Genomic DNA, 18,057 nt, shown 5'->3' with positions numbered 1-18,057 from the left:
GTCGGGGGTAGAGTCCCTCCTTCCCTGGCCTCGTTAAAAGTGCTCACCAACAGCGGGGCCAGCAGGTCCACATATTTTCTATAAAATTCCACCGGGAACCCATCTGGTCCCGGAGCCTTCCCTGCCTGCATATTCCCCAGCCCCTTAGTAACCTCGTCCACCCCAATTGGTGCCCCCAGGCCTTCCGTCTCCTGCTCCTCCACCCTCGGGAACCTCAATTGATCCAGGAACGGCCGCATCTCCTCTTTTCCCTCCGGGGGTTGGAACCTAAACAGTCCTTCGTAAAAGGTCTTAAACACCTCGTTTATCTTCCCTGCTCTCCGCACCGTAGCTCCCTTTTCGTCTCTAATTCCCCCTATCTCCCTCGCCGCTGTCCTCTTTCGCAGCTGATGGGCCAGCAGGCGACTAGCTTTTTCCCCATACTCATACCTCACCCCCTGTGCCTTCCTCCACAGCACCTCCGCCCTCCTGGTGGTCAGAAGGTCAAACTCCGTCTGGAGTCGTCGTCTCTCCCTGTACAGTCCCTCCTCCGTGGTCTCCGCAAATTCCCTGTCCACCCTTAAGATCTCCCCCAGTAGTCTTTCCCTTTCCTTGGCCTCTGTTTTCCCTTTGTGGGCCCTGATGGAGATCAGCTCTCCTCTAACCACCGCCTTTAGTGCTTCCCATACCACTCCCACTCGGACCTCCCCGTCGTCATTGGCCTCCAGGTACCTCTCGATACATCCCCGCACTCTTCCACAGACTCCCTCATCCGCCAACAATCCCACATCTAATCGCCAGAGTGCTCGCTGCTCCCTCTCCTCTTCTAGTTCCAGGTCCACCCAATGTGGGGCATGATCCGAAATAGCTATAGCTGAATACTCAGCTTCTTCCACCCTCGAGATCAACGACCTTCCCAAAACAAAAAAATCTATCCGGGAGAACACTTTATGAACATGGGAGAAGAAGGAGAACTCCTTGGCCCTCGGTCTAAGAAATCGCCATGGATCCACTCCCCCCATTTGGTCCATAAACCCCTTAAGCACCTTGGCCGCTGCCGTCCTTCTTCTGGTCTTAGATCTGGATCTATCTAACCCTGGGTCCAGCACGGTGTTGAAGTCTCCTCCCAATATCAAGTTTCCTACCTCCAGGTCCGGTATACGTCCCAGCATCCGCCTCATAAATCCCGCATCGTCCCAATTCGGGGCATATACGTTAACCAACACAACCTCCATTCCCTCCAGCCTGCCACTCACCATTACATATCTGCCTCCACTATCTGCTACAATGCTCCTTGCTTCGAATGCTACCCGTTTCCCCACCAGTATGGCCACCCCTCTATTCTTTGCATCTAGCCCTGAATGGAACACCTGTCCCACCCATCCTTTCCTTAACCTAACTTGGTCCGCCACCTTTAGGTGCGTCTCCTGGAGCATAGCCACGTCTGCCCTTAGTCCTTTCAAGTGCGCGAGCACTCGGGCCCTTTTAATCGGTCCATTTAGGCCTCTCACGTTCCACGTGATCAGCCTCACTAGGGGGCTACCTGCCCCCTTCCCGTGTCGACTAGCCATCACCTTCTCTAGGCCAATCCCACGTCCCGATTCCGCGCTCCCACTCGTTCCCCAGGTGTCGCATTCCAGCCCCGACCACCCACTCTTTAGCCAGTTCCTCTTTGATTTCCGCAGCAGCAACCCAGTTATCCCCCCCTCTCTCCCCCCCCCCCCCCCCCCCCCGCTAGATCCCCCTCTAGCGTGATTGCTCCCCCCATATTACTTCCGCAAGTCAGCTGACTTCAACTGACCCCGGCTTCTCCTGCTCACTCCTTGACCCCCCCGTGTGGGGAACTCCCATCTACCTTGCGCCTATCTTCCCGCCATTATCTTTCTGGCGCGGGAACATCTCTATAGCTGACCCGCCTCTTGTGGCGCAGCTCCCTTTCCCACCCCACTCTCATTCCTCATCATCCGCCTTCCTTAGGACATTTCTTGACATTGAATGTGCTATATAAATCATTGTTGTTGTTATGAATGTGATAGCTCCAATTAAACATGCCCCAAAATTGATGTGTTGTAAAACATTTACTGTGAATGGCGAGGAACATTTCTGTTTTTGAAACAACATTTTAATCTTTTTGAAAACAAGACAGCATCTGGCAGCATTGGTGGAGAGGGCAGATGAGTTACTATTTTATTACATTTGCTTTGATAACCCACAATGTTAACTCATCTGTTCATTGCACCAACGCTGCCCGACTTGCTGAGTACCTCCACAATTCGGGGTTTTGTTTCAAATTTCCAGTATCTGCAGCTTTTTGCTTTGTTCATTTTTGGCCAGATGTTTTCCCATTCATCAGATGTTCAATTGAAATGCCATAATGTTTTTTTAATTAAATTACCGGTATATGCTTTGGGAAAGAGATGGAGTGAAATTGGTCTGCAGAGGTACTGCAGAATGAATGAGAGGGATTCTACGGATTGTCATTAGATAAGTAAATTAGGTGAGGTGGTAAACAGAGTACCAATTTGCTTTTTGCACTATTGCCAAGGAGCAATTTTACCCACTTCTTCCCGAGGGGTCAGAAGCATGAAACATCTTTTAACAGAAGCACTGGGACCTCATTTAGACTGTTGGAATCGTATTCCCAACTGGCAGTCAAACTCAATTTTCATTGATGGTTAAATCATTGTAGCTCTTAGCAAGTTGAGAACTTTGTGTCACCTTCCTCCTTGTTATGGGATGGCTATGGGGTTGGAAAGTAATAGCAGGGTATTCAAGGAAAGCAGAGCAATCTGAGTCCAGTGAGATATTTTGTTTTGTTCTGCACAGAAAAAAAGATTCCAAGCTTGTAACTAATGTTGCCACAATTAATTTGTTTTGCAGACGTACAATATTTATGGTGATGGCAATTTGGAGTACAGTGGTTTGTTCCGTCAGTTCTTGTTTAGACGCCTGGAGCCTTATACAGTCTACACACTCATGCTTGAAGCTTGCACAAAGGCAGGCTGCACACATCTTCCACCACAGGAAATAAGGACAGATGAAGCACTGCCAACCTCACAGCCTGCACCTGCTATTCAGTCAGTGAATGCAACACAGATTGAACTAAGGTGGATTAAGCCACTTAGTGCAAATGGAAAAATAATGCAGTTTGACGTGTTTCGTAAAAGCAATAGACAAACTGCAAGCTACGGCAAAGAAAGAGAACTACCGACAGAAGAAAAGGTTGTATTCAGAGAATATGAGACTGGCAAAGATGATTATGTATTCATTGATAGCAATTTAATACCATGGACAAGGTATGAGTATAAAGTACGTTGTTGGAATTCAGTTGGACATGCAGACAGCCCATGGGTGGTTGTGAAAACCAGCCAGGATGCACCTACTGGCCTCTCTGCTCCCGAGGTTCAACATGTATCAGATAACCCACATAAGCTAGGAATTTCTTGGTCTGCTCCAGAAAAAAACAATGGTGTTCTCCAGTCCTACAGACTACAAAGGAATGAACTTATTTTCCGTTTCAGTTTTGATGCTTCAACATTTAATTACACAGATGAAGGCCTGCTCGCATACACAGTTTACAGCTATGCAGTGATTGCTTGTACAGTGGGAGGCTGCTGCACCAGTGAAGCTACTAAAGTACGGACACTTGAAACGGCTCCAGCTTCTGTGAATCCTCCAATACTTCAGACTATTAGTGCAACACAGATCAATGCCACATGGATGGCATCAATAATACAAACTGGAAAGATTTGTGAATATAGATTACTTGTTAACAATGAACAGATCTACTCCGGACAGGGACTAACTACTGTAGTTTCTGGTCTAAAACCATACACACAGTACTCTTTTATATTAATTATCTGCACTAATGGTGGCTGTACCTCCAGCTCATCCATAAATAGCCAGACAATGGAAGCACCACCATCTAATATGGTGCAACCCAAGTTACAGGTCACAGGATCAGAATCTATTGAAGTTACATGGAAGGAACCAAATGATCCCAATGGACTGATCAGGAACTATGAACTAAGGCGTGATGGGGTGCTCATTTATGCAGGCCAAGAAACTCGATATCATGACTTCACTCTGACACCAGGTGTAGACTACAGTTACATTGTTGCTGCCTATAATAGTCAAGGAAGCACCATCAGCCCTCCTTCCAAAGCCAGGACTAATCCTTCAGCTCCTTCTGGAATGGTTCCACCACAATTGCGTTCATGGACCTCTCGTGACATCATGGTAAACTGGCAACCACCTGCTCAGACCAATGGAGTGATTGTAAACTACACCATATTCTGTCGTGATCTTACCACAACTGATGTTAAAGCTTTCACATTTTCTCCACCTGATAACTCCTATATGAGTCAATCTCTCAAGTTAACAGGACAAAAACCATATTCGAGGTATGTGGTAATAACACTATTAATCTTTGCAACCTGTGTAATATTTGTTATCAAGGTCGAAGAGTAAACCTGCAGATTTGGTTAAACCAAACATGTAAGCAAACAAGTGGAGGCAGCATTATAATATTAAATGAGTGAAAGGCAATACAAAAAATACCTGCACATGAAACGATGCAAAAAGAAGTGTTGAAGACTTATAATTCCAGATAAGTTAAAAGTTCTAATCATTTTGAAAGTATTCTTGACTAATTATAAGTATTCAAGGCAATACCTTGCAAACAGCACAATCTAAGAAACAAAAGTGCAGAGAGTAGATTTTTAATACTTAGTTAAAAGTGAGTTTTCTGATTCTGCTTCTTTCCAGAGCAAAAGTTCAGGTAAGAGGTACTCATACAAAACACAACTAATCGGGCATTTGTTGATGAAGTATCCATTGCAACAAACATTTTTCTACAAAGGTTAATTCTATGAACCATTGACTACATAATTTAGAAATATAAGCTTGTGATTTCCAGTTTGGTGCAAAATGGGAAGAAACAGCGCATTGCATTGTTGCAGTGTCGACTGTTATCAAATCTATTCCAGACATTTAGGGTTTGCCGACTACATGACTCGCATGAGGCCGATGACGCGTCGGAAGTAGGCATGTCCGGCCACCGCGCGGCCGCGTTGCGGGGCTGGTGGTCCCGGGAGTTCGATTTCTGGGCCCGATGAGAGTTTTGATTCTGGCCTTTGGGCCCAGCCAGGCAGACCTTCGCGAAGTGCCCCTTCTTTCCGCATTCGCTGCAGATAGTGGAGCGGGCCGGGCAACGCTGGCGTGAGTGCTGGCCTTGCCCACAGAAATAGCATTGAGGGCCCCTGGTGTGAGCGGTTCGCCGCCCGGCGTAAGCCTGAAACGTGGCTGAGTCTGGAGGGGATCGAGAGTGGTTCACAAGGTCCGCGGAGTACGTGCGGAGACTATGGTCGCAGTTCCTGGCGAGCGCGGTGAGTCTCTCCAAGTATTCATCTAGCGTTTCCCCGGAGCGCTGGCGGCAGGTCGAGAGCAAATGTTTGGCATGTACCTCGTTTATCGGCTTTATGAAGCGCTTCCGTAGGATTTCGACCGCCGTTTCGTACGTCGTAGCTTTCTCGACCACGGAGGATAGTCGGTGGCCCACCCGGGCATGTAGTAAGCTCAGCTTGCGAGGTCCGTCAACTTCAGTCTCTGAGGAATTCAAATAGGCCTCAAAGCACCAGAGCCAGTATTTAAAATTTTCAGTGGCTTCCGGCGACCGAGCGTCCAAATTGAGCTTCTCTGGCTTTAGAGCACTGTCCATCTTGATGTAGTCTGGTTATTAAATTGAGCTACCCTCAATTACGACTCAGGAGAGGAGTTTGATAATACAAAGGCTTTAATAACCAGAAAACCAGACAGCTGCCGAGAAGTGTGCTCACTGCACGCTGCCTACTGAACGTAACCTTATATACAGCTTCCTGGGGGGCGGAGCCGGAGGCCGGGTCCCTCAGGGTTCCAAGCCCGGTCTTAAAGGAGCCTACGCATTAAAGGTACATATGTATACAGATATCATTCATCACAATTCACAATGTAATAAAAAGGCAGACCTGACCAAAATGCCCAGGTTAAGTTCCTAAACAGCTTTCAATGTCAAGTAGCTGCCCCAAGTTTGCATATCAAAAAGCATTTTCAGTTAACCTGTTACTGTCCCATCCACCTCTTCAGGCATACAGCCTTTTATGCTCTGACTGCATAATGACATAAATATGATGGTGGACACACTATATTTTTGGCACAGACATTTGAAATCTATCATGTGCTTGAAGCACTTAATGTCCATAATGCAGGGGGTGACTGTAATGAGTAATGGGAGCCTCTGTGCCAGCTTTGCATTAATCTCCATGAAAATGTTGTGGCCTCCCCTGAATGTTGTTGGTGCACATGAGTTGTAATGTAGCTACACACTGCCCTTTGGAAGAGGAGATGCTGAAACAAAAGTAAACAATTCAGGTATAGCAGCTGGTCAAACCCATTTCCCCACCCTCAGATATCCCCACCGTCTTCCCCACCCCTCACACCACCACCCTTTTACAACAATAATTTCATTTCTAAAGTACTTAATTGAGTGATGAGCTGTTTTTGGTTGTTCAGAGGTTGTGAAAATTGCTACGTCAATACAAGGTCTTCTTTCTATTAGTTCCTTCCCTCATGCTTTCATTCCAACTGGTCTTTTTTTCCCATGCTAGGCAACTGCATAGTGCTCACTGATCAATCAGCAGCCTTCCATTCACAACATTGTGATCTTGGCGCAGAGAACCAGGTAATTAGGGGAATGAGCTGTGCAATGTCTTCTGGCAAGGTCAGTTTGTTTGTTTCCAACGGCTGGTGACTCTGCACTGTTCAGGTGGTGAATAACCCGCACCTACCGCCTATTCTAAAAAGGTTTCATACTAACAATTCTTTGAAGGCAACCTCGCTGCATAATGAATGCTAATTTACTGAGAGGATGAACTGTAGGTTGTGCAAGAGTCTGTCACTGGAAGCACTCCTTAAACTTGTAACATCTCACCCTATTCTGATGGCAGAACACAGTGGCACATTATGAAACAGAACATTTTAGGTTTGGAGTAAGGGTCAGAAATTGCAAGAGGAGGTCATGCTGGTAATCATCCATCACGGACACCTGGAATGCAAGAGAGAATGGTACTGGAAGAACCCCCCTACCCACCACCACCACTCCCAAACTCATTATAAATTGCCTGTGTTCATGTCGCCAAATTGACAATATGTAATGAAAATCATTTATACCTGCTTCTTGCTGTTGACAATTTATTATTGTTATAAAATGCTTGGAGAAAGTGATACTTAGAAATATAAGGCTGGATTTTCCAGTTCCGCAGCCGTGTGTTTCTCAGCAGTAGGAGCTGACAGCCGTTCGCTGCCGGCAGGTTTCACTATCCCCACCGCTGTTAATGGGAATTCCCATTGAAACCAGCCAACACCGCCGGGAAACCCGTGAATGGGGGTGTGCTGGCAGCAGGACCAGAGAAACCCGTCACCAGCGAACAGCTGGTGAATTCCAGCTATATATATATATTTTTTTTTTTAATTCTCCTTTTTCACATTTTCTCCCACATTTACATCCATCAACAATAAACAATAATCAGCAAGATATGTCAGTCCCCATAATAACAACGATCCCATCTACCCACCAGCCCCCAAACTTCAACCCGCATGTTTACATAACCAAATGACAAAAAGGAATCAGGGATTACCCGTAGTCACCCTTAATCTTACACAGCTCCCCCCCCCCCCCCCCCCCCCCGTCTCCAGCTCCTCCCGTCCACTGCCTCTTGTAAAACTCCTCCTCCCAACCTCGGTTCCTTTCCCCCAACTTTCCACCCCGGCTAGACCACTCGGACCCTGTTCTGCCAGGCTCCGATGGCCGCAGCTTCTCCCCCACCTCACTCCCGTTCACTGACCGGCTTAAACCGGCCAGCGTGGAGGCCCCCGCCCGGGTCCCTTTCCCACTTGCCTGGCCCTAGGAAAGCCCAAAGATCCCCTTTTAGCACACAAACCCCGCATATCCACCTACACCCCAAAGAACCCTCATTCCGAGTGAAAGTCCCGTCCCTTCCCTTGTCCAAATATATACCACATTGGCTCCTTTAGTCTCTACACCCGCGCGCAGTGATACAAAAAAGAAGAAAATACAGTCATGAGGTTACATCGACACATGGCCATTCCTCAATTTGTCAGTTCTGCCACAGTCCTTCTGCTTTCGCAAACTCCTCCGCTGCTTCCGCCGTTCCAAAATAAAAATCCCTGAGCTTGTAAGTCACCCTCAGCTTCGCTGGATATACAATGCCACACCGCACCTTGCTAATGTACAGTGCCCTCTTCACCCGGTTGAAGGCAGCCCGCCTCCTTGCCAGCTCCACCGTAAAGTCCTGGTATACACGTATACCAGCTCCAGCCCACTGCACCACCCGCATCTGCTTGGCCCAGCTCAGGACCTTCTCCTTCACACTGTACCTACGGAAGCAGAGTCACTGCCCTTGGCGGCTCCCTCGCCTTTGGTACAGGCCTCCACGACCGATGAGCCCGATCCAGTTCATATCGGGAGGGATCCTCCCCCTCCCACAATAGTTTTGCCAGCATCGCGGCAAAATACTCAGTCGGCTTCGGTCCTTCAACTCCTTCGGGCAGCCCCACAATCCTCAAATTCTGTCGCCTGGATCTGTTTTCCAGGTCTTCCATATTTTCTCGCAGATCTTTGTTTATGTCCATCACCTTCCGCATCTCTTTCCCCATCGAGGCAAGTTGCTCACCGTGCTGCAATAACGTCTCCTCCACTTCCTTCAGCGCCTCCCCTTGCTCTCGCACCTCCGCCACTGCGCTCGCCACCTCCGTCCTCACCGGGGAAACCGCCTCCTCCACCAGCACACTCAAAACCTCCCTCATCTCCTTCCTCACCGTCTCCATGCATTTCGCAATCTGCGCCAACTGCTTTTCAAATTCCGCAGCCATCACCTTAGTTATTTCTTCAGCCGTAAGCAGTGCGGCCTTCCCTGGTGCTCCAGCCTCCATTTTCCTTGGTGACCCCGCGGTGACCTTTCCACTCCCCGACGGACCTTCAGCTGTTTTTTTTCCGGCCGTTTTTTTGCTCACCCTCGACATTTTTCTTTGGTTTTTTTTTCCTCCTGTGTCTTCACTGTGCCTCCTCCGTGCCTTCTCCCTGCTTCTGCCACCTCCGTGGACCCTGGGACCGGGCTTAAAGCCCCGAAAATGCCGTTCCCGAACGGGAGCCCTCCATTGTGCGGCCGCCTCCTGCCCACCGTCACCGGAAGTCGAATTCCAGCTATATTAAGAAACAATCAGATCAGTTTAATTAAAGTTGACGTTTCCCTATTTTAGTAAAGGTTTAGTTTTGCATCAAAATTAGAATTTAGGATATATTGGATGGACCGGAGTAAGAACATCTTCATTTTCAGTATTTAACTGCAAAGGATTTTAAAACATGAGCCAGTTTCTTGTTGTTTGAGAAACACGTGAAATTCACAATCCACTGATTTGAGAACTGGTGAATAGTCTAGTTCCAGACTCTTCCAATAGGGGAAACAAGCCTGTGTTTACAAGGCTAGTGGGAGAACAGCACATGGTCCTGCCCAATCCCCGATTAAGACCAATCACGCTTTCACGACCACATTAAGAACTGGTTAATAATAATAATCTTTATTAGTGTCACAAGTAGGCTTACATTAACACTGCAATGAAGTTACAATGAAAAGCCCTGAGTCGCCATACTCCGGCACCTGTTCGGGTACACTGAGGGAGAATTCAGAATGACCAATTCACCTAACAGCCGTCTTTCGGGACTTGTGGGAGGAAACCGGAGCACCCGGAGGAAACCCACGCAGACACGGGGAGAACGTGCAGACTCCGCACAGACAGTGACCCAAGCCAGGAATCGAACCTGGGACCCTGGCACTGTGAAGCAACAGTGCTAACCACTGTTCTATTGTGCCGCCCATAATGAGGAATTTTCTCATTTTCACCTAAGAGCAGGGGAAAGGCTGCCGATGACATAGGGCAGCTACCTTACCACAGGGAAGGCTGCAGCCAGCAGTGGGGGCACAGCTGTCAAATTTTGGGCTAGTTGCAGCGAGGTGCAAATTCTCAACAAGGATCCCCAGTCGTGAGGCGGACAGGGGAGGGGAGCAAGAGGCAGGAAGGATCTTGAGGCAATGTTCTTTCTCTAGGGTCTACCAGAGAAGATGTAGGGAGCTGGAGATGACTGAGAACCAATGCTACCGGAAACTATGACTCTCCAAGCAGAGGGTCACCTCGCAACACTTCCCGCCATGCTCTACCTGGGCACAGCCTGCACTTTACAAGACACTCACTTCAACTTTAAGTCATCAAGTACATTCAAGAAACCACAAGTCTGCCATGTGAGAGACTGGAAATCATAAATCAGAGACTGAATTATCTGTAAATTTTATCTGTGTTCAAAGTATTTGTGGATGTGTGCATGAGACCGAGTGTGTGGTGTTGTGTTAATTTAGAGTAAGTGCATGTGAATAAATAATCGTCTTTATTTTATACCCAGGAAAGCTTGTTGCTGAATCATTTCATTGAAATACACACTCCAAGGGTAAGAAAAGACACATTTTTTTCCATACAAACATACTGATCACCGGCAGTAAGGGAGCATGACCGGAACTCTCCATTATGGAGGCTAAGGGTGGGATTTTCTGACCCCCCCACCGGGTCGGAGAATCGCCGGGAGTGGCGTGAATCCCGTCCCGCCGCTCCGACGCTGGCTGCCGAATTCTCCGCCGCTGGTTTTTTGGCGGGGGCAGGGATCGTGCGCGCCGGTCGGGGGCCGTCGGCAGTCCCCCCCCCCCCCCCCCCCCCTGGCGATTCTCAGGTCCCCGATGGGCCGATCGACCGCCCGTTTTCGGCCAGTCCCGCCCCGGCGTGGATTAGACCAGGTCCGTACCGGCGGGACCTGGCTCTGAGGGCGACCTGCGGAGTCCTCGGGGGAATCCGGCCCCGGGGGCCCCCCACAATGGCCTGGCCCACGATCAGGGCCCACCGATCTGCGGGCGGGCCTGTGCCATGGGGGCACTCTTTCCCTCCGACCCGGTAAAGCTCCGCCATGGCCGGCGCGGAGAAGAATCCCCTGCGCATGCGCAGGAAACACGCCAGCGGTTCTGGGAACACGCTGGCACTCCTGTGCATGCGCCAACTCACGCTAGCCGGTGGAGGCCCTTCGGCGCCAGTTAGCGCGGCGCCAACCTCTCCACGCCGGCCTAGCCCCCGAAGGTGCGGAGGATTTCGCACCTTCCGGGCAGCCCGACCCCGGAGTGTTTCACCCCACTCCTTGGTGCCGATACGGCCCACCTGCCGGATACCGGAGAATCCCGCGGGGCCTAAGTGTTGCCACCAGGACTGAATAATGTGCGATTCACACTTCTGTTGGGTCACAATTTTGTAAGCGAATCAGGAAAAGCAAATTGGCCAGCATTCTGCCAGTGCAAATTCAGAGAAATGCAGACTTGTACCCACTGGCGCTGGAGTTTGCGCTAAAGGGCATGACAGCTGGAGCTGTTTTTAAGCGCTCCACTTACCACACAGTCACTGCAGCCGTAAAGATGGCTCACAAAAGACAAGCCCCCCTAGGTCGGGAGTCTGAGGAGGACCTATTGCTCCATTCCAGTGAGGAGCCGAGGACACCCTCTTCCCCAGGGTGAGCCACAGACTCAAGTCTGCCCTCCTGAACACTGCTTGGGGGGTGGTGGAAGAGGCAGTCAGCGCTGCCAGCCTCACCAGGAGGAGATAGTTGGTGATCTGAAGGTGTCACTGTTGAGGTCTCTACCCTGAGAGGGGCAGAGAACCAGGGAGGGTTCCAAAGACTATGGTGCAGGTGTTCTCTGGTTGGGGGGTGAGCTTTGCCGATGCCCTGCTCACTCTGCAGTGGGTCAGCGCTTCTGAGGAATGCCAACATGTGGTGGACCACTAATTGAGCTTGGCCAAGGCCACTCCCTTGATGAAACAGCTGAGGCATGAGGGTGCCCAGAGGGGTGGCCTGTGTGGGCTGCCAGATGACCAGAAGCCTTCTGAGCATTCAAAGGACACATGCATCACTCAGAAGACTGAACAGCAATGGGCCTATAAGCAGCACCAAAGGAGTGGATTTAAAACACATACTGCAGCAATGACAGACTGAGGAGGCCACACTGATCCTGAGGGGGACACCCAAGTCGATTGACTTGGCACCACATCACTCTCTGCTATTCCCCCTGGCCCAGGCATCCACTCCCAAGAAAGTCTGACAATTTTTGAAGGTTGTTCAGTGTTATTTTGGCCTCCCGCTCCCCCTCCCCCTCCACAGCCATGGCGCCCAGGCCCCACTTGTAAATATTTGCAATGATTTGTGCCCACGAGCCTTCCACCTAAGAGTGGCGGTGTATCTTAGAAGGGTGCATGAAGTGTCCAACCCGCTAATGAGATTTAAATCCATGCAAATGACAGTTTTGCATGGATTTGCCAGTGCGGGGCGCAAATGTCGGTATTGCCGCCAGTGAGGGACCGGAATCGGCGCCGGGCGTAAACCTTAATTTTTTGATTACCATCCAATCACGATTCACGATTCCGGCATCACAAAGCGCAGAATCCAGGCCCATATTACATTCTTACAGCAATAGCATGGAATGGCCTGGATGTGACAATTCCCAGTGAAGAGAGATTCACACCTGCATTCTGATCAGAAAGAGGGTGAGAAATAAGCCCACAACCATGAAGCTGAAGCTTGATATCGTATTTATAGTATGTTCTATGTTTTCATGTGTGATCTGCCTGGACTGTACGCAGAACAATACTTTTCACTGTACCTCGGTACACGTGACAATAAATCCAAACCTAAATATCAAAGCACAGAATAACAGGCTGTACCAGAAGATCTTTCCTGAAAATTTGAAAGAAAATGGATAGCCAAGAAAAGAGGCTCTGAAACAGAGCTACGTCATGCTAATGGCAAATGGGGCACCTGAGATTCGACACCTTGGCAAACCAAAATCATGGGGACACACAAAGGACAAGATTTTAACGAAATGTCTACGTCACTGATACAGATGGCTCTTGTATCCTGAAGTTGACGAGCTGTGTAAAGCTACAGCTTATTTTAGTAAACCATGAGATAAAAGATCAAAGGTGTAAAGGTGAGTGAAACACCACTAAAACAGAGTCAAATCTCTGTAAAGGTGAAGGTCAGAATTTTACGGCGGGGGCAGGGCCGGAAAATGCCGTTCAAAATCCATGGACTTTAGCAGGACCATAAATCGCACCAGTGAGAGGGGCTATAAAATTCTGCCCGAAGAGTTAGAGATGCTCTCTCAGCAATCCAGATATGATCCAATAAGATACAGCAAACACAACCAGCAATACAACAGTATTGGCCCAAAAGGGATCGCATCTCACTAGAAGATGGTGATCTGCTAGCCAGATCTAGAGTAAGCATACCCAAAAGATGCAGGAAGAACTGCTTCAGACACACACCAATGCTGCATGGGAATGGAGAAGTGTAAGCTCAGAGCCAGATCAGCATAGGCTTCTACAGAGGCTTTGAAAAAGTGGTGTCTACATGCAATGTATGCCAGAAACATTGAAATACACAGCAGAAAGAGGAGTTGATAGCTCATGAAGTAAAAGTAAACTTGCCAGTCCCAGATGACCAGAGGTTGCTTTCCCCTTTGAGGGGGAGAGCTGACTGGTGATGATTTAACCTGAGGATCACCACACCTCAGGCAAGGTTGAGAAGGTAGGCCTTCATGAATAACCTCAAACCAGTATGGGAATTGAACCTGCACTATTAGCTTTGTAGTGTATCACAAATCAGCTGTCCAGCTAACTGAGCGAAATCAGCCCCAGCTACTGAAAGTATAACCCTGGCCATGACATACTGTGGAAGCTGATTTTTTTCACACACAATGAAGAATGATATCTAATCGCTGCAGATTACTGATCAAAGTTCACTATTATCCAAAAGATAAAAGATCTAAGAACTACAACAATAATCTCTGCAGTATGAGTTCAGTTCACTGAGCAATGGAATCCTGAAAGAATAATATGTTCAATGGAATTCTCTGAACAGTATGAGTTCAATATCATCACCTCATCATCACCCAAGGGGTTTATAGCCATACCTGTGGAGACAGTCATACCTGTGGAGACAGTCATACCTGTGGAGACTAAGCTAGAGTCACAGAGTAATAGCACGGTCTCTCGTCGGTTGTGGCAAGGCTTAAACAACATAATGGGCTACAAAGCAAAGCCAAGTAGAATTTCTGGCAACTGTGTACCTCTTCCCCAATGAACTCAAAGCATTCTATGCTTGGTTCGAGCAGGAAACAAACAAGCCATTGTCAACTGCCTCAGCAGCCTCGGACACAGGCCCGAAGTCAGATCGGTCTTCTTGAAAGTGAACCCTTGGAAAATGGGTCTTGACTGAGTCCTTGGTCGTGCACTCAGATCCTGCGCAGACCAACCGGCGGGTGTATTTGCGGACATTTTCAACTTCTCCCTACTATGTTCCGAGGTTCCCACCTGCTTCAAGAAGACCACCTTCATACCATTGCCAAGAAGAACCAGGCAACATGCCTCAACGACTACCGTCCGGTGGCCTTGACAGCTATCATTATGAAGCGCTCCGAGAAGTTAGTCATGCAGCGCATCGATTCCATACTCCCAGAGTGCCTTGATCCACTGCAATTCGTAAACAGCCACAATCGTTCCACAACAGACGCCATCTTCTTGGCCCTACACTCATCCCTAGAGCATCTCGACAACAAGGAGTCCTACGTCAGACTCTTATTTATTGACTACAGCCCTGCCTTCAACACCATAATCCCAGCCAACCTCATATCAAAACACCAAAACCTAGGACTTAGCTCCTCCCTCTGCAATTGGATCCTTGACTTCCTGACCCATAGACCACAATCCATAATGGTCGACATCGCTTCATTTCCTGATCCCACAGTCTTACTTCATCTCCCTCTTCTGTCCTTTTGGAATTAAGGGCAAATCAATCAGTTTTACTGAAAAACGCAAATTATTTTAATGATTGGGTTTCTCCATGTTAGATTAGAGGCGGCACGGTAACACAATGGTTAACACTGTTGCTTCACAGTGCCAGGGTCCCGGATTCGATTCCCAGCTTGGGTCACAGTCTGTGCAGAGTCTGCACATTCTCCCTGTGTTTGCATGGGTTTTCTCCAGGCACTCCGGTTTCCTCCACAAGTCCTGAAAGATAGGGCAGCACGGTAGCATTGTGGATAGCACAATTGCTTCACAGCTCCAGGGTCCCAGGTTCGATTCTGGCTTGGGTCACTGTCTGTGCGGAGTCTGCACGTTCTCCCAGTGTGTGCGTGGGTTTCCTCCGGGTGCTCCGGTTTCCTCCCACAGTCCAAAGATGTGCAGGTTAGGTGGATTGGCCATGATAAATTGCCCTTAGTGTCCAAAATTGCCCTTAGTGTTGGCTGGGGTTACTGGGTTATGGGGATAGGGTGGAGGTGTTGACCTTGGGTAGGGTGCTCTTTCCAAGAGCCGGTGCAGACTCGATGGGCCAGGTGGCCTCCTTCTGCACTGTAAATTCTATGATTCTATAATTCTATGTGCTTGTAAGATAATTTGGCCATTCTGAATTCTCCCTCTGTGTACCCGAAAAGGCACCAGAGTGTGGCATCTAGAGGATTTTCACATTAGCTTCATTGCGCTGTCAATGTAAGCCTACTTGTGACACTAATAAAGATTATTATTATTCATCACTGGCAAGGTATCCATAAAGTTGAGAGTTGCAACCACTTCATCCACCATTGGTGGGGACGGATACTCCCGGGCAATGTCAGACAGTTGAGGGCTTCAAAATGAATGTTTTTCCGTGGCGAGCAGAAGTTTATCCGTGGCGAGCAGCCAACGCTGAGTTCGAGCCGATGCCATGGGTGGGACTGCTTTACCCTCGCTACAAAGGCTGAGCAGGGGCTTGTGGTCTGTCACAATGGAGAAATGCCAGCCATAAACGTACTTGGGAATTTCTTGACACCAAATATTGCCTCCAAACCCTCTCTCTCGACTTGAGCGTAACATCGCTTTGCGTCCCCATGGTCCTTTAAGCGAACTCAATGGGGCGTTCCATGCCATCAGCCCATCTGTGGGCCGGCACTGCCTCAATGCCATAGGGGGAGGTATCGCATTTCAAGATTAGCGGCTGAGCCAGATCATAGTTCGTGAGGAGCTACATGGATGACAGATGCTTTTTTACTCCGGCAAATGCTTTGTCCTGTGAAGCACCCCAGAACCACTCCTGATCCTTCCTCAATAATACATGGGGAGGAGCTAATAAAGTGGCCAGGTTTACAATGAACTTCCCATTATAGTTAATCAGTCCAAGGAATGACCAGACCTCCGTGGTGTTCTTTGGGGTACCTTTTATCACCTGAACCTTATCTTCCACCGTGTGTGAATCATCCTTGTCCACCCTGTAACCTAAATAGCACAGAACACACATTTGCTCCTGTTTAGCACTTCCTGGAGGTTGTCCGTGTTCTCCTTCTTCGTGGTGCCCATGATGAGCACATCGTGCAGATAGACAGCCACCTTCGGCAGACCCTGCAAGGTATGCTCCACTACCCGCTGGAAAATCACCAGGGTCGGAAGGCAGGTGTATTCAAATAACACCCAAATTTCCTGAACTCCAGGTCTATCTCCGCCAGTAAATAAGCATGGCTCATGTCAAGCTTCGTGAAGGAACATCCTCCAGCCAGTTTTGCGTACAAAACCTCCACTCTCGGCATCAGGTACAAGTCCAGGTGTGAAGCCCTGTTCACTGTGAGCTTAAAATCTCCACAGAGTCAGACAGATTTGTCCGGCTTCATTACCAGCATCCCGGGTGCGGCCCATCCCGCAAACTGGACCCCTGGATCATGCAGGTGCCAAAGTTCCGAATCAACTTTGGCAAGCAATGTGTAAGGGACAGACCTCGCTCTGAAATACCAGGGCTCATCATCAGGAGCCACGAAGATAAGGATCTTGGCCCCTTTTATCCTGCCCAGACCCTCCTGGAACACTTTGGGGTTTTTGCCCAGCAGGTTAAGGAGTAGAATTAGGCCTCTCAGCCCATCGAGTCTGCTCCGCCATTCAGTCATGGCTGATATCTTTCTCATCTTCTTTCTCCTGCCTTCTCCTCATAATCCCTGAACCCTCGACAGATTACTGATGCCCATTTCAACAGATTACTGATGCCCATTACTGTTGCCAGCCAAACAAATTGGACCCTGGCCCCTACACCACAACCAAGGGTTGCTGCTCTTGCATTACCGGAGTCACAATGATCCCCACCATATCCAAAGGCTCACTGGTCTAGGTCGCCAACTTCACTTTGGTATCGCGCAACTTCAGCTGTATGGAGTACATTTCCATTATCACAGGGTGGTCATTGACCTGTAACGTGATGCGGATTGGTACTACCTTTAGGGCCATGACACAGTTCAGTTGCATTAAAGGTAAAGTCACCATAGTCCCAGATGACCAGAGGTTGCTTTCCCCTTTGAGGCAAAGAGCTGACTGGTGGTGACTTACCCTGAGGATCACCACACCTGAGGTGAGGGGCACGATTGAGAAGGTGGGGTCTTAATGAATAACCTCAGCCGGTACGGGAATTGAACCCTTGCTGCTAACCTTGCTCTGCATCATGAACCAGTTGTCTAGCCACACCATTCTGAGGGAGTTTGGTCAGACCGTGATGCAGTGGGAGGTCAAAACAAAGGGCAGGCCGACTATGGATGCCGTAGTGCATGGATGCCTGCAGCTCCTGCACTCCTTCCTCTGCATGCCCTCGGGATAGCGAAAGCTCGATGGCCGATTTCAAATCCAAGGTGGGCTCTGCCAAAAGTTTCCTCTAAGTGGCGAGGTTGTTTATGCCACACAGTAGCCTATCCCTCAACATTTCATGGAGGGATGGCCCAAACTCGCAATGCTGAGCTAGACGCCTTCGGTGGGCCAAGAAATCAATGACCGATTCACCTGGAGACTGTACCACTGTATTAAGACGATCCCGCTGCATAATTACGGAAGGCTTGTGGTCATAATGTTCAGAACCCTTAGCAATGAGAACATTAA

The 18,057-nt window shown here is 48.9% G+C and overlaps 1 protein-coding gene across 1 annotated transcript in view; it reads left to right on the top strand.

Moving 5' to 3' along the window:
* The window catches only part of ush2a (Usher syndrome 2A (autosomal recessive, mild)), a 1,730,413-nt gene that overhangs the window by 1,556,048 nt on the left and 156,308 nt on the right, over positions 1–18,057 (top strand). Inside the window, exon 65 of the mRNA XM_072506478.1 lies at positions 2,860–4,382. Coding sequence (XP_072362579.1) covers positions 2,860–4,382 — 1,523 coding nt within the window. The remainder of the gene's footprint in view (positions 1–2,859; positions 4,383–18,057) is intronic.

This window comes from Scyliorhinus torazame, chromosome 1 (genome assembly GCF_047496885.1).
Source record: "Scyliorhinus torazame isolate Kashiwa2021f chromosome 1, sScyTor2.1, whole genome shotgun sequence".
Classification (NCBI taxonomy): domain Eukaryota; kingdom Metazoa; phylum Chordata; class Chondrichthyes; order Carcharhiniformes; family Scyliorhinidae; genus Scyliorhinus; species Scyliorhinus torazame.
The sequence above is the reverse complement of the archived record's forward strand: the minus strand, read 5'-3'. Positions and strand labels throughout refer to the sequence as shown.